This window comes from Carcharodon carcharias, chromosome 20 (genome assembly GCF_017639515.1).
Source record: "Carcharodon carcharias isolate sCarCar2 chromosome 20, sCarCar2.pri, whole genome shotgun sequence".
Taxonomy (NCBI): Eukaryota; Metazoa; Chordata; class Chondrichthyes; order Lamniformes; family Lamnidae; genus Carcharodon; species Carcharodon carcharias.
The window spans coordinates 50,738,130-50,764,798 of record NC_054486.1 but is presented as its reverse complement, the minus strand read 5'-3'; the positions used below and the strand labels follow the sequence as shown (position 1 = coordinate 50,764,798).

Genomic DNA, 26,669 nt, shown 5'->3' with positions numbered 1-26,669 from the left:
ATAGATGGGGCGGGGTCTGGGTTGTTCCCAGAATGCAGTGCGCACGACGGCGAGGGGCAAGATGGCCGTGGCGGTGAGAAGTTTACAGGATCAACTGGAGAAAGCAAAGGAAAGTTTGAAGAATGTGGATGAAAGCATTCGGAAACTGACGGGCCGCGATCCGAACGACCTCAGGTGACCGTCTTTCAGCCCTTGATACCTCGGGCTCGGCTAGTATCGCCGCGGGATTCTTCAACATACACCGTCCCGCCAGGTGGCTGGGCCCGGGCTTAGCCCGCGGCGCCTCCCTGAAAAGTGGCGAAGCCACGGGAAAGGGGAGGGAGCCCAGAATTGACCATTGCGGGATCCCGCTTACTCGCCCATGTGCTTGCCTCCCTCAGGCATGTCCCTGGCAACTTGGGCCCGGCCATCTCCTGCAAAGCGGCACCGTCCCCAGTGAGGCCGCTGCACGTTATAACCGCGGGACTCACCAGTGGAAGTTGGTCTCAGCTGTTGGGGGCCGATGAATCTCTATTTAACGGGGTGAAGCCCGACTTCATTCAGTGACTTGTGCTCCAGTTATATTTTGAGGCTTGAAGTATACATAGTGGCTCCCCTTTCCTTCATACACGCCTGGGAGATAATCCCTTTCTTCGATTGTATCTTTTCGCGGTTGCTAACAGATTCCCGCGTTTCTGTTCTTCCCTCTCCCATACCACGCTGTAGAATCGATTCGCGGGGATAAAAATCTTCAATAATTAAGGTGGATTCGGAATTACTTGTCAGCTTTCAGGGTAATGATATCTAGGCCGGAATCTTTCCGCAAAGAATGTTTAGTTCAATAACCGAGGCCAAAGAGAAATTTGATCAGTAATTTGGTTTTTTTCAAAAATGTTCAGCATATTTCAGTTTCATTAAATTCATGGATGTAACTTGGCTCTTTGTAGCTGCATGTTTTAGATACTTGCGGAACGAGCACTTGCTTTGATCACTGGCCTATCCTAGAATTTGGGAGGAGAGAAAACTTGCTGAATATAAAATATCTATTTCCCCACTGCAAAACTGTAATGGTTTCAGAAATGGCTTTCAGTGTTGAATCAATCTAAGGGCTCCTTTGACATCAGCTATATTCCTTGAAATATAGTATTCTTACATCTTGGAAGTATTGGGATATTTTTGTGTTAAAGGTGTTACATGCAAATGAAAAAATGTTTGTTGAATGTGTGCTTTGACATCAGTTAAAGTTTGCATAACCTGGAGCATAGGCAACTAACTAGGAGGCATTGGCTGATAAATAAAAGCACATATGAGGATTTCAGTATTCAGTAACAGAAGGCTATATGAGAACAGAGGCAGTGGTGTTTAGGTGAAAATGGGAAATCCCATTGCTAGATTGGGTTTTGAGGCTCAGTTCAAGTTGCATTTTGAGTAACCTAAGATGCTTCATAAGTAAACATAAACATATAGAAGGATTAGGAATAGGCAAGTTGCACATCAGGTTCAATCTGAGCAAGCATAAAAATAGGCTGCAAGGAGATAGATATTCTGTTTAAAAAAAACCACATCAAGGTGGATTACTTGCCAGTATTTAGCTCAGAAGCCTTCTGGCTTGTCCATAATTTTAATGGGCAGGTGGTGAGGCACCACCAGGATGATCATGAAATTTGGCAGTGAACAGGTTATGTTAGCATTTATAAGAAAGCTAACTTTATCCTTTGGGATTATGTTGAGGGGCATCATAAATGAGAATTGTGCAAGAACATAATTAAGTCACATTGGAACTGACCGTGCCGGGATGGGAGGAGATCCCATTGCATTCCTAAAAGCAGAAGGAACGGAGGCAAGAAAGGAGGACGTAATGGGGATGAATTGTGAAGCAGTGATGGAGAAAGGTGAAATAGTCAACTGTATGGAAAGCCTCAGGTAAAAGAGAGCTAATTATAAGTTTTTAGGGAATTATTCTTGAATTCTGAGAGTGTTCACTCAATTTTCATTTGTCCTTTTGAGAGTTTAACCATTTAGGCAATAAGATGTGGTCTGGTGTTGTAATGTCAGGAAACGTTTATTAAGTGACAAAAGTTAATACTTAGCAAAGTTAGCAAGCGACTTTACTGGCTCAGCATGGTTCTTGCTTCTCGATTCAGCCTAGGGTGCAAGGCGACATGTAATTTTCTCTCCCTCTGTTACTTCTGTGGTTCTTTTGTTCCCTAGAAAGCAGTTTCTTGACTCTATTCCTCAGTTTCCAAACTCCATGCACATCGCTGCTGAAAGCTCATGCTTATTAATCCTTCCTGAGACAAAGCCTGCCCTCAGTGGTGTTTCTGGCCTCAGTTCTCAGTGCATGATCAGTCTCTGGTTTAGATGGTGCCCGATTAGTTACTGATTTTTTTTAAGGGTGGCAATCATCCATTTACCTGTGGAACGGTCCCTCTCATTAAAATTTAGTAACTTTCTACTAAGATAAACGGGTACCTTAGCCTGTGTTTGCTTATTTGACATAAGGGAGCATTTGATGTTTAATGTACTTATGATTAACTTCTGGGCTCTTAGTCCCAAATGTCCAATTGATGGATGGGCATCAATATTGCATGTCCTGTAAAAATTTCATTTAAGGCAGGCACTTTTCAGTGTTTTGGCTGAAAGAACTGTTTGTTGTTGTGGATTTCAATAGTGACCTGGTGCTTGGCACAAGCTAATTAAAAATAACAAAATAGTACAAAGTGGCACACAGCCTTAAAACTAATACAGAAATTACAAAGTTACTTCATATATAAAACCTACAAGCGTGTATAAAATTGGTGTGTAAAGATGAGGTGGTAAGATATACTTACAAAATAAAGCAAGATACATTCAATTGATACTTGTTCAGAAGTAATAAGAGCAAAAGAACTACAAACCAGAATAACTTAATTCTTAAGCTTACAAAACCAAAGCAATACAAAGGCTTGTTGTCTAACTTGAAAGAAAGTGACTTCTTCCTTTTAAGACATTACAAGTTAAAAGCCTAGACTAATCTAAGGGCATAGGACTGAAGGTTTGAAACCTCAGAGCTATTCTTCACACAATAGACCTTTGCATTTTAGGTAACAAGTACAAACTGATAAGTTAATTGATAGGGAGTGTAATGGTTCCAGACCCTGGGTTAGTCAGCTAAGACTGACTTCACAGCAATAGTCTGCAATTAAACCAGGCAAACATATCTTTGCACAGGCCTCGAGCTGTGTGGTACGTTTGACTTATCAAGTAAGGATGGAACTAAAGACAAAGGTTCAATCATGTGGTAAGTATCCTATATTGATTACAATTAAGCATAAACAAGATATAATTGAATTATATCAATTATTTGATCATTACACATAACTAGACTACAAAATCATTAAATGTGACCTTTCCTACATAATGCACTGCATTCATACGTGTCATTGATGGCTTTGAACAAGACAAGCTCCATTCTGAAGGGATTTGATAATAGATGATGAGAGGTAAGTATAGAGGTGGATGGTGAGAGCAAGATTCATCCCAGGTATTGCTGTATATACAGTACCAGCCTGTTGAATTCAGTACTGCTTTGCACTGGAATGCCGATAGTTAGCCTTTTGTCTTTGTTTTTTTTTGGGGAGAGAATATAAGTGTGCATCTCATTAAATCTGTTTCCTAATGGAAAGCAGAGTGGTGATTCTCTGACTATTAGATTCCCTTCCACGGATCAAGGATCATAGAGATTAGCAAGAAATTTCAAAGGACCTTCATGTTTCGAGAATATTTGTTTATAAACACTCAACGCTATGCTATATAATACCCTAGATATATTGACGTGTTTATAAATTACTTGTTAATTAAATTTTATTTTTAAATACAGGCCTGGCCAGGCTAGGCGGCTATCCATCGCAGGTCCTGGTGGAGGTAGGGGGCGTGGCATTGGATTACTTCGGTAAGATTGAAATTCTTTACATGTATCCATATCTACTTTTTAAGCTTACCCAAGTTACCACTGGGATGCAAAGTTTTGTTACATTCTGCACCTCAAAGTTAAAGGTTGTGCATTAAATTTGTGTGTAAGTGAAAGAGATTCAAGCTTTGGATATGACTTTTGGCCTTATTGATGCATGTTTGTAGCTTTGGATGTCATTTAACGCATACTAGGAGACCTGAACATTTTGGTTTGGCGTGCATTTTCTAAAGAAGAAAAGTTGGAAAATAAGTTACTTCAGCTAACTTGACTTTTGTTTAATTAGGCGTGGACTCTCTGACAGCGGAGGAGGTCCCCCAGCTAAACAGAGAGATTTGGATGGGGCACTCAGCAGGTATGTTATCTTTAGGCTAAAGTCTAGTGCCATTGGAAGAATGTATTTTTGCAGACGACTGCACAAACAACAGTTCAAAATTATTACTTGTTACACTGACTTGAGGGTTTTTTGCTTGATATTGTGACTTAATTTTTGAATTTTCTGTCCATCAGTGTAGTAGAGATGTTCAGATGAGCTATAAAATTCAGAAAATGGGCTCTTTTGTTTTGTACTATATCATGGCTTTGGTTTTTTAAAAAAAAGTAACCTGAACTTTGGGTCGAATTTCCCACAGCAACAATTCTTATGGCACCTTTGCTTTGGTAAAGCCTGCAATATTTTGTAAAGCATACACAGAAACCAGTTAAATTGATCAAATGTTATTGGCACCATTCTTCAGTTACTCCTGAGACAAATCTATATGTTTGTTTCACTGCTTTTTAGCAATTTGCTTTCCAGCTTGTATTGGTATATTCATAGCATTATAGAAATTTACAATATAGAAGGAAGCGCCATCATGCCTATCCAGCTGAATCCCACTTTGCAATTCTTGGTCCACAGCTTGTAGGTTACAGCAACTGAAATTCATATTCTAGTGGTTTTATACTGTGAAGTTTTCTGCCTCTAATCGCCCTTTCTGGCAGAGTTCCAGACCCCCACCATCCTCTGGGTGCAAAGATTTCTCCTCAACTCCCCCCTTATCCTTCTCCCAATTACTTGAAATCTATGACCCCTAGTTGTTGACTTCTCTGAGGGAAATGGGGAAAAAGACTTTATGTACATATGGTGCCTTTCACGGCCACCAGACTTTCCAATGTTTTTACAGCTAATGAAGTACTTCTTGGATTGTAGTCACTGGTAATTAGGAAACGCAGCAGCTAAATTGCGCACAGCAAATTTCCACAGACAGCAATGTGATAATGACCAGATAATCAGTTTTTGTGATGTTGTTTGAAGGATAAATATTGGCCAGCACATCAAGGATATATATCTGTCCTGCTTTTCTTTGAAATTGTGGCATGGGCTCTTTTACATCTAACTGAGGGGCAGATGGGTCCTCAGGGTAGTGTCTCCATCTGGAAGATGGCACCTCCAACAGTACAATACTCCCTCAGTATTGCACTGGGTTTCAACCTTAATTTTTGTGCTCAAGTTCTCGAGTGGGACTTGAGCCCTTGACCTTTTCACTCAGAAGTGAGTCCTACCAACTGAGCCTGGCGGAAACTTAGGTCTTTCCTATCCACTCTATACTTCACACGAATTGAAGAAAACAATGCCAGTACATCCAATCTTTCATCATTGCTAAAGTTTTCCAGTCCTGGAAACATCCTCATAAATCTCCTCTCTACCCACTTGTATGATCAAATCTTTCCTATAATATGATCAGAACTGTGCACAGTGCTTTCGCTGTGGGCTAACTAAGTTCAACCATAACCTCCCTACTCTTGCATTCTTTATCTCTGAATAAAGGAAAGTATCCAGTCTGCTGCCTTAATCACATATACCTGTCCTGCTGCTTACAGATCTGCACTCCAAGGCCCCTTTGTTCCTCTATCTTAGCGGTACCTTATAACATTTTTTGTATTCCCTTACTTTGTTTGCCCTCCCCAATCATTGGCTTTAACAGCCATTATGTTAGGCATTGTCTAGATGTCAGTGAAGAAATGACCTTGGACCTTTGTGTAATTTTGAACCCTTCAGATACACTTTTAATCTCACTTTTATTTCCCTGTGACTCACTTAAACTTTATCAAACTCTTTTGTAGGATACCTCACCTAAACCCTTAAATCTGTTACAAAATGCATATTCCAAAATTTTATTTAATTGATGGGGCTTTTAGGCATGTAACATGAGTTGTATAAGGCCACTTGTAAGATCTAGAACCCAGCTGTGAGTTGAATTTGTAGCATATGGGGGAGGTGTTGCTTTTGGTGGGGGGTGTCCTGGCACAGGTCCTCATGCAGCATATGGACAAATGCTGAATGTGGATGTCCATTATATAAACTGAGGAAACTTAGGCTTGGACTCCAGTTGCTAATAGGAATTTCCTGCAGTCTGGATTGCTGCTGAAGGTTTACACTTCTTGGAATATGTTGAAACTTTTATTATCAATTCTGATTCCATTAAAGCTATTTTTGTTGCATAATTTCTGTTTTAACTAAGTCTCCCATTTATGTATGTACATTTTCACATGGATTCCTTTTTTATCTTCCAACATCCTGATTTCATTTTATTATTTGTATTGTTGCTTTTAACCTTTCTGCCTCCATTTAAAAAACACGTATATATTCCTGATATGGGCATGGCCTCATTTATTACCCATCCCTTTTTGCCTTTGTACAATTCTATCTTTGTTAGACACTTCAAAAGTGCAGTTGAGTCACTTGAGTGTAGACTTGAGTTATATATAGACCAGACTGGGTAAGAACAGCTGGTTTCTTTCCCTAAGGATATTAGTGAGCCATTTGAGTTTGTACAGCAAATGACAGATTCATGGTCACTTTTACTGCTACTAGATCTGTTTCCAGAATTTTTAACTTAATTTAAATTCCCAATCTGCCCTGGTGGGATTGTACTTCATTCTATGGATTATTAGTTCAGACTTTTGATTAATGCATTACAATCACTATGCATCCAGACTCTGTGTTACTAAAGCTTGTTTTCCCTTCAGAGCAATCTATTCTATGTTCTCTCTTTACACTCCCGCTGCCATATTATCTTGCCTTTTCCCAAGTTGTTAACCTCTCCACTAGAATATTGACACAGTTCTTCTCAAGCTTAGGCTATCCTATCAGTACAGCTTATACTGCCCACATCTGCTCCCAACACCCCATAAATCAACCTTTCTCTCCAAGAAGCACTTAATCGCCCTTTTACCTCTACAATATGGCTTTTAATACTGGCTAGCATGTGGCACTATTAGTATCCTGAGACCATCTTTTTGAGGCGCTAGATATTCTATTTCCTACTTCGTCCAGGAACTGAAACATTTTTCTCCTTTCTATCATTAGTGCTGATATGAACCATGACTTACAGCTCATCCCTTTTCACTTTGTGCTTCTATACTTTGTTCTATCCCTTACCCTGCCACCAGGAAAACACACAATTTATGGTTCCTGAAGTGGCTGTGTATTCCTCAATATTGCACCTCCAACTTCAGTATTTTTACACCTAATGCTCTCTCTTTGCCCCATCTTATCACAGGTGAACAGTTGCTCCATGACACCATAGAATTCTTGTTATTCTTGTTTCAGTATTGTGCATATTTATCAGAGATCTTTAGACCCCTAGGAGTTTTCAATAATTCCAACATTTCTTGTTGCCCGCATCTGTTCTCCAGCAATATCTTCAATACTTTCTTAAATGCAATAATTTTCTATTTGATCAAGTATATCTGGAGTCTACTTATGGTTAACCTACATTCATAGTTTCCAGAGCACTCGTACAAGAGCCCTGCATAACACATCTCTTCCACGCTGCCACAATAAATGGACTTGGACTTGAACTTAAATAACTGAAGGTAGTTTCAAGACATTAATGCCAAATTCTATGTTTTTACTCAACTGGTTTCTCACTTGTACAAGTCATTTGCATTTCTCAGCTGTGCGGTTGGCATACACAGTCTTACATCTGATCTTGCAAATTGATATCCATTTCACATTTCTGACCAAACCTGCGTGATAAGCTTTGGATTTGCCTGTAGGTTCCATGAAGCATTCACTGGAGTTGTGGAAGCATTTGACAGGACCCAAACCCTTTTCTCCCATTAGAAAAAAAGCAATGCATATTGCTTCCCACTATGCACTACCCTAATCAGATCCATCTTGGGAGAGCTGTTGATGCTGGCTATCTTTAACTTGATCATAGTTGATCTATACTCTATAGAAACCAAAAAATTTGGAGTTAAAATAGAATATCTTCCCCTCTATACACACCTTTTTTGGAGGAATGATAATGTTTTAACTGCACACAGTACAGCAGTCAAGCGCCTGAATAGATTTTACAGTGAAATCACGATGAGTCAAAACTTGGATAACACAAAATTCTAGTTATGTCAAAGCCGTTAACCAATCCCACTGGCAAAAGCAAATCCCATAGAAGATGTCTGTTATAACACGCAATTCTGCACTGGTAACTCCAGATTAGCTGAACTTGTCTAACCTTGTCATATTACTGCAGCAACCAACTTGAGCAGAGTTAGACCACACCAGCGTAAAATCACAGCGCATTGGGCAAGCCATCATTTGACATTGAGATCTCCCTGTAAAGGGACATGCAAAGCCTGCGAGTATGGCTAAACCTGAGAGTAAGTTAAAAGGTGTTGATTGGAGAGATGGTGAAGTTGATATAGCAAGTGGAAAACCGTGGTGCAAAGCAGACATCACGAAGGAGTGGAAGATTCCACCATAGAGTTTGTCCACCATTATGAAACACAAGCAAGCATGTTGAACAGTTTGACAATCGGGCATCCTCTCCAGCAAGGAAGAGGATGAGAATGGCTGCTTAATGTGATATTGAAGAAGCTTTGCTAATGTGTTCAAGGCAGCCAAGCCGAGAATGTTCCTACCTCTGGTCCAATCCTGCAGGAAAAGGGAGTTACCCTGGCAAAGAACCAGCAGCAACAGATGTCTGGACTGATTCAAGATGAAGCAGGGTGTCTTCTGATGTAGTAAAGGGTGAGGATGCAGCGGTTATAGCGGCAATAACAAATGATTGGCTCTAAAACAGTCTTGCCCCTATCTTGACCAAGTATGCACCACAAGACATTTTCAATGCAGATGAAATCGGATTGTTTGATCGTCTCGTCAGGCTGTTCTTTGATGTTTAAAGGTGAAACGTTGCCTGTTTCCTTAGCCAGTGCCACAGAGGCCGCAGAGATGTTCCAGGATTTCTAACTGCAGCACAAAAACATGTTTGACTGCATTGACGACCATGGATTGTATCGCGCAAGTCCGAAAATACCACTGAGAAGAAATTGCCGATATTTTCCGGAGCTAACTCCTATCATTTTTCAATGCGAAGTTCCAGCCTTTTACAAGGTCAGGCCATTGTAAGATGGGAGCAAATTGAATAAAAGATTTTTCACACATTAACTGGCTTGTTGTGTTTTTGTTTGAATCTGTTTTTGACATAGACTGTGTGTGTAGGGTTGAATAGACATGCATTCATGTGGAAATGGGGCTTCCTCAGCGATCACGAAGCTCCGCTTAAAGCAAATTTGTGGGCGGCCCCCCTGGGATTTGACTCGTCTGGATTTTACTGTATTTGAAAATCTGACCAGTGTTCTAATTTTTAAATAGGCTGGGTGATCGTCGGTCTAGGAGAGAGTCACGTCAAGACAGCGACGCAGAGGATGATGAAGATACAAAAAAGGTATTGCATGGTCACAAAATAAAATGTTGTACTCATTCCTGATTCAGTTGCTAAATGCACTGCTGTATATGATACTTCAACCTCACAGCCCAGGATATTCTCAGATCTTTACTGAATTAAGTTACTGCAAAGATGGCAATATGGGTACTACAGTTGACCTTAGTAGACTAAGGTTAGAGGGGGATCTTTGCTGGTAAGTACGTTTTGGATATCAGTTAAGAACTGGATTAGGCTCCACTGGGATGCTTCCATAATTGAATAGCCTGATGGCAATCAAAGAATGAGGACTTGGAGGAGGTACTGTCCAGGGTCTATTACTATGGAACTGTCTCCAGTATGTATTGGCATCTACCAGTAAATGGTAGTGACAAATATGTGCTGAAGTGAAATTAATACTTCCACGGTATTCTTTGCAGCCAGCGTTGCAGTCTTCTGTTGTTGCTACCTCCAAAGAAAGGACACGCCGAGATCTTATTCAGGATCAAACAATGGATGAAAAGGGCAAAGAAAGGTATCTTCTACTTTACAGACAAAATAGTGCCCAAATATTAAACTCTTTGGAACTTATGAAAAAGACTTGAAAGTTTACTCATTGATGCTTGGGTTCAACTTTCTTTTTAATTGATAAAGAGCATGTACAACTGGGAGAAATCATTACACTAAAGGCTTGGGCCAAAGTAATTTTTAGATGGTTTCAGTTATTTTTTTACTTGTCAGCACTGGTTTGCAACAAAAGCTATAGTTCATGTATAATTGCCTTTTTCTTAAACTCTCAAATTGCGCATAATACTAATTTTAACATAATTTTACTTCTGGAACTGATTTCAAAGTTGAACTGAAAGTTTGAGCTATCGAGTTGCAACATTTTTTTTCCTAAGAAATGGTATTTACTGTTATTACCAAAACATTATTAATCAGATTAAACATAGAAAATAGGAGCAGGAATATGTCATTTGGCCTTTCAAGGCTGTGCCGCCATTCAGTATGATTATGGCCAATCCTCTATCTCAAAGTCATACTCCTGTTCTATCCCCATTCCCTTGGCAACTTTAAAGTCTAGAAATCTCTCTCTTTCCTTCTTAAATATCTTCAGTGACTTGGCCTCCACAACCTTCTGTTGGAGAGAATTCCACAGGTTCACCACCCTTTTTAAATGAAGAAATTTCTCCTTATCTCAGTCTGAAATGGCCTACCCCGTATCCTGAGATTGTGACCCCCTTGGTCTAGACCACCGCCCCCCCCCCCCCCCCAGCCAGAGGAAGCATCCTCCCTGCATCCAGTCTATCCAGCCCTGTCAGAATTTTATACATCTGAGATCCCCCCCTCATTCTTCTAAACTCCAGTGAATACAGGCCTAGTTGACAGAATCTCTCATCACATGACAATCTTGCCACCCCAGGAATCAATCTAGTGAACCTTTGCTGCACTCCCTCTATGGCAAGTATATCCTTCCTTGGGTAAGGAGACCAAAACTGCACACACTACTCCAGGTGTGGTCTCACTAAGGGTCTGTACAGCTGCAGTAAGATGTCCTTGCTCCTGTACTCAAATCTTCTTGCAATGAAACCCAACATACCATTTGCCTTCTTAACTGCTTGATGCACTTGCATGCTTGCTTTCAGTGATTGGTGTACAAGGCCACCCAGGTCCCTTTGGACATCAGCATTTCCCAATCTATTGCCATTGAAATAATACTTTGCCATTCTGTTTTTCCTGCCAAAGTGGATAACTTCACGCTTATCCATGTTATACTGTATCTGCCATGTATTTTCCCACTCACTCAACTTGCCTAAATTGCCTTGAGGCCTCTTAACATCCTCCTCACCACTCAAATTCCCACCTAGCCCTGTGTTGTCAGCAGACTTAAAAGTATTACATTTGGCTCCCTCCAAATCATTGACATATATTGTGAATAGCTGGGGGCCAATTACTGCAGTACCCCACTAGTCACCACCTGCCACTACGAAAAAGACTCATTTATTCCTACTGTCTGTTAACCAATTCTCAATCTATGCCAATCAATTACCCTGAATCCCATTTGTTTTAATTTTACACACTAGCCTCTTGTGTGGGACTTTATCAAAAACTTTCTGAAAATCCAAGTACACCACATCCACTGGTTCTCCATTATCTATTCTGCTAGTTACATTCTCAAAAAAAAAAACTCTAGTAGGTACTATTGCTTTAGGGACAGTTAATTGTAAAGACTTTGTAACCCTAGCAATAAATTGTAACCTCAGCATGTTTGACACTGATTTATTTTGCAATATGCTCTTGACAAACAAGTTATTGGCCCAGTCCGAAGGCTACACATTACAAAGTATCTAATTGTTGTCTTTTGCTTAATAGGAATCGGCGGATGTTTGGCCTGTTGATGGGTACTCTGCAGAAATTCAAACAGGAATCTAATGTTGCAACTGAGAGGGTATTTTTTCCCTTTATTTTTGCTCTTCAGTGTCTGGATCTTGCATCAAGAGTTTGTCCTGATTATTGCAGTGTAATAATGGTGCCTGTAAAGATTTCCAAATTTGTGAGTGGAACAGATGTCATTATGAATCCTGTCCAACCACACAACCGCATACACACACACACACACACACACACCACTTCACACTTCTGAATAGCAAACTAGAAAGTGCCGTTGCATCTTATTCCAGTGCCATGTAGCATTCTGCAGGGAAACAAAAAAGAATTCTTTAAAGCCCCATGCAAATATTCATTTGCTGTAAGTTGCTGAGGATCAAGGTTACCGTTACTTGCCATGAAATGTGCATCCACCAGTTCATGGTTGCACATTGTATTTTTTAAATGCAAAATTAATGCAGAGCATCTATTTCCATGCTCACCTTTACTGTAATTTTAACACCTGAAGTGCAGAGCAGCAGTTTTAATTGAGGTACAAAGTATGGTGTGGACAGTGATGTTTGACTGCCTCAGAGGCTTTAAATGATGCCATGTAAGTAGTTATTTGGTCTTTGCCATCCAGTCAGGATCCACACGGAGAGATCTAGTGACAAAAAAAGTCAGAGCCTGAATGCACTTGCAAAATGTTCTTATTTGCCTAAACAGCCAACCTCATAGCTAATACTTTCATTGGGTGATGATGGAATGATGCATTTCAACACACATCCCAAGGGTGAAAGAACAACGTGCTAACTCACTATGTTGCCCGGTCCCTGAGACTCATTAGTAAAAGATGCCTTTGATCCGTCTGAACTGTGCTAATACTTTAACAGGTGTTTCTCAACCATTCAAACAAAACTAAATATTTGATACTGTGCTGAATAAATGTCATGCCAAAATTGTTCCTTTGCCCACTGGTAACCCATGGGTTCACTTTTTGAGCACCTCAATTAGTTTATTGTTTCTTAGTTTGCAGCTCGTTGTTCAAGACGGCATGTAAGTTTACTTAATTATTCTGTACAGCTGTATAATCTATAACTTCATTCTGTTGGTTATCTCCCCAGATTTTGGTAGATTCCTCTGGAATCGTATTGATTCAAACCTTTTGTATCATACAGCAGAATTTCTACACTGCAGAATTTTAAATTCAGTTCAAGTTGTGCACCATCACACTGAATCTAAAGGCTTTTTCAAACCATTTCGTAGCCTAGCTGCGAAATATGTATATACAATGATAGGGTGTTGAACAAGTTATCAGCACACAGACTGATGCACCTGAAAGGTGTGTGGCTGCCTCTAGTTGTGCCCTTCCAATATAGTGTTTTTCCTAGCAACGGCTAGGTCATCTTCGAGTATGTGATAATTACCCGTTACGTAGTATGTACTGTGCAATAAAGTTTAGTGAGTTTATAATTGCTATTTGTAATTTGAGATGTTAAAGACCTTCAAATACTGCAAAGTTGTTTAGCATGTTGGCATCAGTAAAAGTGCATTGACAGAAAAAGCTGGTAATGCAGTCCTGTTACTAATATGGATGGCAGAGTGCTGCTGGCATAAGATGATAAAGAAGTTCAATCCAGAACATGTTAAGATTTTGGTATAGCTGGAGAGTCAGCTTGAGAATTGTATCTTTCTGTTTTGATGCAATCTTCTTTCCAACCGACAGCAAAAAAGACGTCAGGAAATAGAACAGAAGCTTGAAGTGCAAGCTGAAGAAGAACGTAAACAAGTAGAAAATGAGAGGAGAGAATTATTTGAGGAACGTCGTGCTAAACAAACTGAATTAAGGCTTCTAGAACAAAAAGTGGAACTGGCCCAGTTGGTAGGAATTTGTTGTCTGAATAGGAAGTTTATGAATTTTCTGGAAGCTTGATCTTCTTTAATGCTGCTCCTTTTCTCAAACAGCAAGATGTATGGAATGAACATAATTTAAAAATAATCAAATACATCAGAACCAAGACAAAGCCTCATCTGTTCTATATACCTGGCAAACATTGTCCAGCTACTCAAAAGCTTTTGGATGAATCCCAAAGGAAGATGAATGGTAAGTGTTTTAATAGTAGAATTACAAGATTATGGGTGTCATGTTTCAGGCCTGTGAGCTTCAATTACATAACTTTCTATCCAGCAAGCTACATTAAGTTAATTCAGCAGTGGCAATCATATTTTCCAGTGGGTCATTGGAATGACTTCAGGTTACTCCTGTAGGAATAGGATTTGCAGAATGCACCAATTCTGTTCTGTTGAAAGGTCATGAGGACTCAAAACGTCAACTCTGCTCTTCCCCACCGATACTGCCAGACCTGAGTTTTTCCAGGTATCTTTGTTTTTGAGGATTGTTGGGTGGTTAAAAATGAGTTATCGAGGTCGTGAAACCAAAGTACAGGCATTCTTTTGAAAGTGTTTTAGCGTAGGAGACGGTGTATGATTTCAACATTGCTTATGGGAAGGAAGATGAAAATGTAGGGTAATATATTTGGAGTTTAGAAGTAAGGGGATAACTAGCTGTTCATTAATAATTGGAGAATAGTTGGATGTTGAAGGGGCAAAGAGTTTATTTGGTGCTTAGAGCTGACAGAGATTGTATTGAGGTGAAATGTCTTTTATATTGTCCTGTCCAGGAGCCTGTGCTGGTAGAGCATCCCAGATATTGGAGCAGTTTTAAGTCTAGACAAACATGGGCTTTGTAGGCTTGTTACTTGGGATGGTGGGGAGGGAGGGGGATGTGGAGAAATATTTGGATTAAAGGCAGAATCAAACTTGAGTGGCATAATTAAAGGACAGTGTGCAAGAGCTCTATCTGAGGGTACTTATCTTGTGCTTTGGGAAGCCTGAACCTGAATTCTTGGTAATTCAGCAATTGTCCTGTACCAAGTGCCACTGAAATTGATTTTCTTTTTGTAGTTGCATAGTTGACTTGTAGTCCGAAACTATGTACTATTTTAATGGAAAACAACTTAGTGATATGGCTTGTTCAAATGGGATTGAATGTGTGGAGGGCATAGGCTGCAAAGGGATATAGACAGGTTAAGTAACTGGGCAACAAGATGGCAAGAGTATCATGTGGGAAACAGAGGTTATCTGGCAGTCAGAATGCAAAAATAGAATGTTTGTAAAGTCCTTTATTGCAAGAAATATCTAAGGAAGGGTATATTTGCCTTGGCAGCCCAGTGAAGGTAGAATGAGAAGATTGTCCTATGATGAGAAGTTGAGTAATTTGGGCATGCACTCAAGTTTAGAAGAAAGGCAGGTGATCTCTTTGAAACATTCAAGATTCTGAAGGGACTCGACAAGATTGGCACTGAGAGGTTGTTTCTGCTAGCTGGGTCCAGCCTCCAAATAAGGAGTCGATCATTTAGGACTGAGATGAGGAGAAATTTCTTAACTCTGTAGTGAATTTTTGGAATTCTCCACCCCAGGGGTTGTGGATGCTCCATTGTTGAGTATATTCAAGACTGAATCAAATTTTTGAATCGAGATATGGAGAGCGTGCAGGAAAGTGGAGTTGTTAGATCATCTGCTGTGGCATATTGAATGGCGGAGCAGGCTCGAGGGGCCGATTGGTCTACTGCTATTTCTTATGCACTGCTTGAACTTTTTTTTTGCACTTTTGGACCACTTGCCACCAATAAAATCCCTATACTTGTTTAATATTTTGTCTAAGACTGAAATGGACCAAACCAAAAGGATATATTATTCATTGTTATTTAACTCTGTTATTTTTAAGAGGATGGAAATAATACAAGAGGCTCATTTAACAAGATGAATTCCAAACAGTTTTCATTTGAAGTGACTCCATTTTATTTAATGTACATACACTCATTAAGCCTATCCAATTCCTATGCTGTGCACCCAAATACACCATATACTCATTTATGAATCATGCATCTTTTGAAAGGCAAGCAAAGGTCAGGGGAGGGGTGGGAATGGGAAGAAAACTGCTGCCAAGTTTAGAAAAAAATTTGAGATACTCCTCTTCAGCATCCTTAGGCAGTCGAACAAAGCTCTTATGTTTTTTTAAATGTATTTGTTCATGGGATGTGGGCATCGCTGGTTAGGCCACCATTTATTGCCCATCCCTAATTACCCTGGAGAAGGTGGTGATGAGCTGTCGTCTTGAACCACGGCAGTCCATGTGGTGCAGGTACACCCACAGTGCTGTTAGGAAGGATTTTGACCCAGCGACAGTGAAGGAACGGTGATATATTTCCACATCAGGATGTCGAGTGGCTTGGAGGGGAACTTCCAGGTGGTGGTGTTCCCATGCATCTGCTGCCCTTCTGGGTGGTCGAGGTCAGGGGTTTGGAGGGTGCTGTCGAAGTAAGCTTGGTGAGTTGCTGCAGTGCATCTTGTATATAGTATATACTGCTGCTACTTTGTATTGGTGATGGAGGAAGTGAATGTTGATTGGCACCCCAGCCACCACAGTAAGGTGGGCTGCTATGCCCTGGCTGGTGTTAAGCTTCTTCGGTGCTGTTGGAGCTGCATTCATCCAGACAAATGGAGAATATTCCACCACACTCCTGACTTGTGCCTTGTAGATGGTGGACAGGCTTTGGGGAGTCAGGACGTGAGTTACTCTCTGCAGAATTCCCAGCCTCTGACCTGCTGTTGTAGCTACAGTATTTAAGTGGTTGGTCCAGTTCAGTTTCTGGTCAATGGTAACCCCAGGGTGTTGATAGTGGGTTCTTGAGCAATAGTAATGTCACTGAATGTCATGGGGGAGATGGACAGATTCTCATTTGTTGGTGATGGTCATTGTCTGGCACTTTTTGTGGCGTGAATGTTACTTGCCACTTATCAACACAGGCCTGAATATTGTCCAGGTCTTGCTACATATGGACATGGACTGCTTCAGTACCTGAGGAGTTGCAAATGGTGCTAAACATTGTGCAGCTATACTTGAACATCCCCACTTCTGACCTTGTGATGGAAGGGAAGGTCATTGATGAAATAGCTGAAGAAAGTTGGGCCTAGGAGGCTACCCTGAGGAACTCCTGCAGCAATGTCCTGGACTGAGATGATTGACCTCCAACAACCAGAGCTATCTTCCTTTGCACTAGGCATGACTCCAACCAGCAGAGTGTTTACCCTGATTCCCATTGACTTCAGTTTTGCTAGGTCTCTCTTGATGCCACACTTGGTCAAATGCCTCCTTGAGATCAAAGGCAGTCACTCTCACCTCGCCTGTTCAGTTCAGCTCTTTTGTCCGTGTTTGGACCAAGGCTGTAATGAGGTCAGGAGCTGAGTGGTCCTGGCAGAACCCAAACTGACTGTCAGTGAGCAGGTTATTACTGCGTAAGTGCCACTTGATAGCACTGTTGATGACACCCTCCATCACTTTGCTGATGATCGAGGGTCACATAATGTGGTGGTAATTGGCCGGGTAGGATTTATCCTGCTTTTTGTGGATAGGACGTACATGGGCAATTTTCTACATTGTTGGGTAATGCCAGCGTTGTGGCTGTACTGGAACAGGTTGGCTAAGAGCGCGGCTAGTTCTAGAGCACAAGTCTTCAGTACTATTGCCAGACTGTTATTTCAACATATTACACAAAACCAATTTCCATCAAAAATAATTTGAAGTGCTTAAAAATTTACTGTTGAACATTTTTGAAAATTTATAATGAAGTGTCAGAAAGAAAGCTCATCAACTGACCCATTGAAGTTTGTAGCTTTGAGATTCAGTTTATCGTTTTTGGGCTACACTGTGGTTGAACTATCAAAATTCAAACTCATTGCTATTTACGGGATCGTGCAGTGCGTTAATTGGCTGCTGCATTTCACTATAACAATGGCTACACTTCAGACGTGCTTCCTTGTGGGATGTCTTGGGACCACAGAAGGTGCTACATGAATGCAAACTTTTTTCTATTTGTTATCCTCATTAACAATTTCAAGTTGGTAACCCTTCGTCACTGATTCAGACAAAATGGTGTTTTCCTGTTCACCAGTAAAACTGTTACAATTTTAAAAATACTATCAAATATCCTCTTAGCCTTGTCTCCTCTGGTTGAAATAGTTCAAATACATCAAGTCTCAAACTCATCCCTGGACTCAATCCTGTAAACCTGTTGTACATACTTTAATGTTCCTTCTACAATTTGGTTCTAAAACTGCAAACAGCATATTGTTCCCTAAACATTGCTTTTCTGCCTGTCCCTATAAGCCATGACTCCATTGTCAATCAAAAATCTATATAACACAGCTTTGAATACATTCAATGACCCAGCCTCCACTGCTCGAATGGGAAGAGAATTCTAAAGACTAACAACTGGCAAAAGAAACTCCTTGACTCCATCTTGAAATTGGATACCCCTTATTTTTAAACTGTGCCACCTATTTTTAGATTGCCCCATGATTTTGGGTCAAAATCCTGGAGCTCCCGTCCTAACAGCATTGGGTGTACCTACACCACATGCAGCAGTTCAAGAAGGCAGCTCACCACCTTCCTCTTGAGGGCAACTAGGGATGGGCAATAAATGCTGGCCCAGCCAGCGAAGCCCACATCGCACAAATGAATTTTTTTTTAATCCTCTCGGCATCTATCCTGTCAAGTCTCCTCCATCTTATGTCTCAATAAGATCGTCTCTCGTTCTTCTGAACTCAATTGAGTATAGACTCAACCTGCTCGACCTTTCCTCATAAGCCAACTCCTTCATCCCAGGAATCAGCCTGATGAACCTTCTCTCAGCCACTGCCAATGCAAAGATATCCCTCAAGTAAGAAGACCAAAACTGTACATGATACTCCACGTATGGTCTCTCCAATGCCATGTACAGTTGTAGCAACACTTCCTACTTTTATACTCCATCCCCCTTGCAATAAAGGCCTGCATTCCATTTGCCAACCTAATTACTTGCTGTACCTGCATGCTAACTTTTTGTGATTCATGTATAGCATTCTGCATTCTTTCCATTTAAAAAATAATCCCCTTTTATTCTTCCTGCTAAAGTGGACAAACTCTCATTTTTCCACATTATACTCCATCTGCAAAATTTCTTGCCACTCGCTTAACCTATCTATTTCCCTTTGCAGGCTCCCTTTGTATCCCCCTCGCAACTTGCTTTCTTGCCTATCTTTTTATCAGTAAATTTGGCTACAATATGGTTGGTGCATTCATCCAATTCATTAATATAGATTATAAATAGTTCAGGCCCCAACACTGATCCCTGTGGCACTCCACTAGTTAGTTTGCCAACCTGAAAATGACCCATTTATCCATACTTTGTTTCTAATTTGTTAGCCAGTTCTCTGCCCATGTTAATATCACCCCCAACACCAAGAGCACATGTTATGTGGCACCTTATCGAACACCTTTTGGAAATCCAAACACACTATATCCACTGGTTCTCCTTTTATCCACCCTGTTACATCCCCAAAGCACTGATAAATTTGTTAAATACTATTTCTCTCTCCCTCCGTGCCCCCACCCCCGACAAAACCATGACTCTGCCTGATTGTATTATGATTTTCTAAATGTCCTGCTTCTACCTCTAGTGGATTCTAGCATTTTCCCAATGACAGATGTTAGACTAACTGGCCTATAATTTCCTGCTTTGTGTGTCTCCTTTCTTGAATAGTGGTGTTATTTTTACAATTGTCCAATCCACTGGAACCTTTCCAGACCTAGGGAATTTTGGAAGATTTCAACCAAAGTATCCACTATCTCTGCAGCCAACTCCTTTAGGACCGCCATCAGGTCCAGGGGAGTTGTCAGCCTTTGGTCTCATTAGTTTTCCTATTGTTTCTTCTATAATGATTGTGGTTGTTTTAACTTCCTCTCTTTTGCCTCTTGCTTTACTATTCTTGGGATGCCTTGTGTGTCTTCTACTGTGGAAACAAAATACTTGTTCAAAGCCTCTCATTTCCTTGTTTCACATTATTAATTCCCCTGTCCTGCCTGATGAGGGACCAAACTCACTTTCACTATCCTTTTTCCTTTTTGTATACTTGCAGAAGCTTTCTGTCTTATTGTATTTCTTGCTAGCTTTCTTTCATACTTCAATTTCTCGTGCATTATTTTAGTCATCCTTTACTAGTTTCTAAAATTTCCCAATTTTCTGTGCTACCACTTGCCTTTGCAGCATTGTATATCTTACAATTTGATACTATTGTTAACTTCCTTAACCACTGATGGTGCACCCTTCTCATTGTCCTTTCTCAATGGAATATATCTTTGTTGAGAGTTATGAAATATCTCATTCTCTCCCATCTTTCATTCTCCTTCTCTACTACCTTACCTTTTACCCTATTTTCTCATTCCACTTTAGCCAGCCCTGTCTTCATAAGTTTAAATAAAGGCAATTACAAGGGTCAGATGCTTGTTTCAGACCCAAATTTCTCACCCTGAAACGAATGTGAAATTCTATCATGTTACGATCACTTTTACCTTTACTTTTACCTTTTTTATCACTTTTACACTCCACCCTGCTCTCTTGCCCACATGTCAGTCCTTGGCTTGCTGCATTGTTCCAGTGAAGCCCAACGCAAACTGGAGGAACAACACCTCATCTTCCGACTAGGGACTTTACAGCCTTCTGGACTGAATATTGAATTCAACAACTTTAGGTCGTAAGCTCCCTCCCCCATCCCCACCCCCTTTCTGTTTCCCCCTTCCCCTTTTTTTTCCAATAAATTATAAAGATTTTCCTTTTCCCACCTATTTCCATTATATAAGAAAAAAACCCACTAGAGCTATACCTTGAGTGCCCTACCATCCATTCTTAATTAGCACATTCGTTTAGATAATATCACCAACTTTAATTTTAACACCTATGTGTTCTATTGTACTATTGTCGTTGACATCTTTTGATGATCTGCTTCTATCACTGCTTGTTTGTCCCTACAATCACCCCCCCCCCCCCCCCGCCCTCCACCTCTTTGTCTCTCTATCTCTCCGCCCCACACACACACACCTTAAACCAGCTTATATTTCAACTCTTTCTTGGACTCGAACGCAAGTTCTGTCGAAGGGTCATGAGGACTCGAAACGTCAACTCTTTTCTTCTCCGCCGATGCTGCCAGACCTGCTGAGTTTTTACAGGTAATTCTGTTTTTGTTTTCGATTTCCAGCATCCGCAGTTTTTTTGTTTTTACCTAGAGGATCCTTTATTATGAAGTCATTAATTAACCCTGTCTCATTTCACGTTACCAGATCTAACATAGTCCATTCCCTGGTTAGTTCCAGAATGTATTGTTCTAAGAAATTGTCCTGAATACATTCCTATGAGCTCATCCTCCAGGCGACCTTTGCTAATTCAATTTGTCCAATCTATATGAAGATTAAAATCTCCCATGTTGATTATTGCAGTGTATTTCTTACAAGCCCCCATTATTTCTTGATTTATACCCTGTCCTCCAGCGTAGCTATTGCCACGGAGCCTATAAACACTCCCACAAGTTTCTCCTTTGCCAATTCTTATCTCCACCCAAACTGATTTTACATTTTGATTCTCTGAACCAAAATCATTTCTCACTACTGCACTGATCTCATCCTTTATTTACAGCGCTTTCTCACCACCTTTTCCTTTCGTCCTGTCCTTAGGAAATGTCAAATACCCTTGAATATTCAGGTCCTAGCCATGGTCACTTTGCAGCCTTGTCTCTGAACTGGCTATCATATCATACTCACTTTATTTCTATTTGTGCTACCAATGCAACCATCTTGGCATGAATGCTGATAAGAGCTTTTAATTTTGCCTCTTTACCTCTTTTCCCTACTCTGGCCTTATTTGTTGGTGCACTCAATTGCATGCTGTGTCCTTTCCTCATGTTCTGGTTATCATTACCCACTTTGCTACCCTGCACTATTGCCTTGTCCTTTCTCTTTAACTTTCCAAATCTACCTTCATGTGAACCCTCCCCCCACTATTTATTTTAAAGCCCTCTCTACAGTCCTAGTTATATGATTTGCCAGGGCACTAATTGCAGCATGGTTCAGGTGAAGACCATCCCAGTGGTGTAGCTCCCTCTTTGCCCAGCACTAGAGCCAGTGCCCCATGAACCAAAATCCATTTCTGCCACACCAATCTTTGAGCCATGCATTCAACTCTCTGATCATATTTACACTGTGCCAATTTGATTGTGGATCAGGTAGCAATCCAGACAGTATTGCCTTTTGTGGTTCTACTTTTTAATTTTGTCCCTAGCTGCTCATACTCCTTAAGCGTAACCTCTTCCTTAGTCCTACCTTTGTCATTTGCACTCACATGACAACTGGATCCTTCCCCTGCCTCTACAAGTGCTTGCCAGCCCTAAGGAGATGTCCTCAACCCTGACACTGGGTAGGCAATGCAGCCTTCAGGACTTGCTCACAGCTGCAGAGAACAGTGCCTATCATTCCAACTATACTGTCCCCAACCATAACTACACTCCTTTTTGCTTCTCCCACTTGCATCACAGTGCTGTTGTCAGCTTACCCATCTTCCCTGTAGTCCCTGCTCTCATCCATACATACTGCAAGAACGTCAAACCTATTGGACAGTTGCATGCGCTGAGCCTTCTCCATTGCTACCTTCTGGTTCCTCATTATTGCCCCAGTTTAGAGGAGACAAAAAACTTAAGTAACCAATTAATCCCTCCAGGTTTCAGCTCTTGGGTCTCGCTGTCTCTGTCTCTCTCTCGTGGACTTTTTTTTTTGAAGGCCCAAACTTCTCTTTCACTGCATCGAATTCCTTCACTTACCAAATTTGCGGATTTAAGCACTCTGTCTCGCTGCACTCTTCACTGCCACCTTCATGTGACTTACTCTTTCTGCAGATGTGATAATCCAATGGCGTGACTTTTGTTCATGGAATATGTGTGGCACATGTATGGCGGAATTGTTGCACATTTTTTATTTATGCTGATAGCTTATATGCTGAACCACATAGCATCGGACTGGACTTGAATGTATGGCAGGACCGATGATCGTTACATTTAGCCTTGTAGAAGCTGCCCTCTCCTATAGGTCCATATATCTTCCCTGAGTGACATTAGAGAAACAATTTTTTTTTCTTTGGCAGTTTTCGTGGTCAATTTTTCTGGTGTTAGTCCACACAATTATTTTATTAAATTTAGTTTTACAAGTTGCTGTGGAATTTGAACTCAAACTTTAGGTTGCCAGTCTAATACCATATTTACTAGGTTAGCATATTCCTACATAGAATTGTACAGTAACTTGGTAAAATGTCATGAGTGTTGCTGAAATAAAATTGTTGCGAACAAAAAAAACTTCAGTAGAGCATTAATACTAAAGATTTGAGTCCTAGGAGATTAGCTGTGTATTTAACACTCAAGATGATAGAATTTACTTTTGTATCCCTTGTGACAAATATATGCGGAAGTTCTAGAACAATCTATTTCTGATCCCGTGGATTTTAAAGGTTTCGTTTCATGCTGTTAGGGGCATTTCTTAATGATACCCAACTTATTACGAAACAAACTAATCTGCAGGGAATGTTATAAGAAGGTAGTGAATGTAGTGCAAAAATTGAATATTGAAATTGGAATTTAGGGCTTTTGTGTTGAAGACTTGAATCTTAATCTTTTTAAGTATCTTTTTAATTCCTCAATCTAATATATACAAATACCTTAATTGTTAAAGTATAACCCTGTAAAACAGCAGTTTGGAGACTGAGCTAAATTATAACCGGTTTTGTGCTTTGGGTGTTACAGATTTTAGACTGATAAATAGCTAGCTATTAATTAATTTGATTCATAGTAACTCATAATCTACAATGGTTGCACTTAAATAGAAAAATAAATTCTGGGTTACTTAAGGTGCATATGTAAATGAAATACTTAAGATCCAAAACACTCTAGCACCTTTTTTGAATGAGATGCTAAACCACAATCTGGCCACCTGAAATGGCTAAGATGCATGTCTACTCCTAATTCAGAATTACTTCATTCAGATTATTAATTTGAATTGAAAATATAATTACTCCTATTTTATTTAAATTATTTAATTTAACCCACTCTGTGTTCTTAATTATTTTGAGCGAACAATGATTTCAGATTGACAAACTGTAATTGAAGTGCTGGAAGTTCTGGTACCACGAAGAACATTCCCCCCACGTAGCTGACTAAATTACTGTAACTGGTAGTTACATCTTGAGTAGTTCTTTGGATCTTGCTGTGTAAAAACTGACTGCAGGTTTTGCATGCTGCACCTCAAAATAAATCTCCATAAAGGGCTTTGCCTTCTTTGTAGGTGGTGTGGAATGCAAGTGTGGACTACTGCTGCCGCCCCCCCCCCCCCCCCCCCCAACCACCACCACCACCACCACCACCACCACCAACCAAAAGCAGAGACCTCGGGCAGTATTTGTAGCTTCAGCTGTGTTTTCCCATCGCTATTAGCATTTTCCATTTTTGCTCTATTTTCTTTAGTGAAGTAACTTCTATAGATATCTCATTGCTAAGGAGTGAGAAAAACTCAGTGACAGATCTCTAGGGAGCACATCTTGTTGTAAAGCTAGGGAATATTCCTTATGACATGGATCTCTTTACTTAAAAAGAATCTAATTACAATGCTCTTTTGTGCCTCCCCACACTACCATTGTACTTTATTTTGTTTTTGATGTTATGTTGCACCATAGCACTTGAGAATGTACAATTTTGTATGCAAGTTTGTTTATTTTTGAATCTTTAGGTATTTTTGAACACAGGCGCCTGGAGTTTGCAGATCAGATTAACAGAATGGAAGTTAGACCTAGACGTCAGTCACTGAAGGAAAAAGAACAGCGAGAGGTGCAGAATGAAGAGCAACAGAACGAGGAACAGGAGGGTAAGGTGGCTCACCATGAGGAGGCGGAGGAATTGGGTAACCAGAACAATGATGTAGAAATGGAGGTAGCAGAAGAGGAAGTGGAAATAGTTGCAGTTAAGAGTGATGCAGGGAAACAGCAAGAGAAACAGCAGGAAGAGGAGGCTGAGGAAGAGGAGGAGGTAGAGGAGGGGGAAAGCAACAGCCAGCCAGAGAGTATGCCTGTTGATAAGGAAGCTAGCCAAAATATAGAGAATGATCAGGATATGGTGGAGGAAGTAGATGAGTGTAGGGAGGAGGAGAGAGTAGAAGAGGTCTGTAAGGAGCCAGAACCCGAGCCTGAACCAGAGCTGGAGCCAGAACCTGAACTCAAGACAGTACCTGAGTTCAAGCACAAACTAGAATTAGAGCCCAGGCCTGAACCCGAGCTTGAATGTTCGGTTGGGCATGAGCCAGAACGAGAGAGTCCTGTAAACACTCAACCTGTAGATTTACAAGTGGAGCCACTTAGAGTGTCACCAAGGAAAAGCACAAGCAGGAGCAAGAGTAGTAGCAGGAGTAAAAGCAGAGGTCGTGAGAAAACAAAGAGTAAAAGTAGAAGTCAGAGCAGCAGTAGCACAAGCTCTAGTAGTAGTTCAAGCACCAGCAGCAGTGGTAGTAGTTCAAGCAGTGGTAGCAGCAGTAGAAGCAGCTCCAGCACTAGCAGTAGTAGTGGTAGTAGTAGCAGAGACAGCAGTACTAGCACCAGCAGCAGTAGTGAGAGTCGAAGTAGAAGCCGGAGTCGGGGTCACAGCAGGGACAGAAAGCGTAGAAGGAGCTCAGATCGAAAACGTAGAGTTATTTCAAACGCAGATAAGGACCGTAAGTCATCAAAACCCAGTGGCAAAGATTTAAAAGGATCAAGGGAAAAAGGGTCTCGGTTAGACAGGAAGAGGTCTGTATCAGAAAGTCATTCAGGCAAAAGGTCTTCACGGACTGAAAGAGATCATAAATTGGACAGGAAAGACAAAAAACACTAATTCGCAGAAGACTGAAAAAAAAAGACTTTAGGAAGGCTATGTACAGCTTGATTTGTACAACGTACCTGATAGATGGAGGGATATTTTCTTTCAGCTGGTGGATAAAGCCGCCTTAAGTCTTGCTTGCTGTATAGTACTTTTATTTCAAAACCATGAGACTTAAAATTGCCATTAGTCCCTGTACTTTTACAATGTTTTGTATGCACATGTTTCTCCAATTACTATTAAAGTGTATTTCTCAAGATGGCGTTGTATGGAAAATATTGTACTAAGCTTATTAGAAGGATTAGCCTTCCTCCCTTTTCAGTGTTTTTAAATCTGTTGTATTTGACCAATGATGATGCCTCTTCTGTACAGTTGCAATTCCAAGGGGAAAAAATGTCATCTGAACATTGTTAATTCTTAGCGTAAAGATGGTTGTCTTTGAATATGTACTATACAGTTCCTTTATGTAGAATTAAATGTACATTTTAAAAAGATTAAAAACTGTTTGTGTTTCTATTAAAATGTTTTCTACAGAATTTGATATATAAAGCAATCCTTGATTTTTGAAACAAAATCTCACTCCTAAAGCAACAAACTTGCAATATTAATAGTTTGAGAGATTTAAATAGTGCAGCTTCGGTGATTAGGTAATTGCATACAGGCCAGGAAGATCCAGATTTTGCCTGGTCTCTGCTTTGGCTAATCTTGTCTGTTGCGGGATTGGAGAGGGGAAAAATTGGTGTTGCTCTCCAAATCACCCCTCCATAAGTATTTACATGTGTGCGTCTGTAAAATTCAGTTGTCAGTTTTGATTCTGATCAGATAGACAATTGACATTCTGTATCAGATTGCAGAGGTGAAACTAACCAACG

General features: G+C 40.5%; 1 protein-coding gene across 1 annotated transcript; it reads left to right on the top strand.

The window, feature by feature from the left end:
• Positions 1 to 37: 37 nt before the first annotated feature.
• pnn (pinin, desmosome associated protein) lies at positions 38 to 26,333 on the top strand. The gene is made up of 9 exons (XM_041214908.1): positions 38 to 174; positions 3,839 to 3,910; positions 4,215 to 4,283; positions 9,567 to 9,639; positions 10,056 to 10,150; positions 11,989 to 12,064; positions 13,709 to 13,864; positions 13,948 to 14,086; positions 24,680 to 26,333. The coding sequence occupies exons 1-9, from the start codon at positions 62 to 64 to the stop codon at positions 25,810 to 25,812; spliced, it is 1,926 nt and encodes a 641-aa protein (XP_041070842.1). The 5' UTR covers positions 38 to 61; the 3' UTR covers positions 25,813 to 26,333.
• The last annotated feature ends 336 nt before the right edge of the window (positions 26,334 to 26,669 follow it).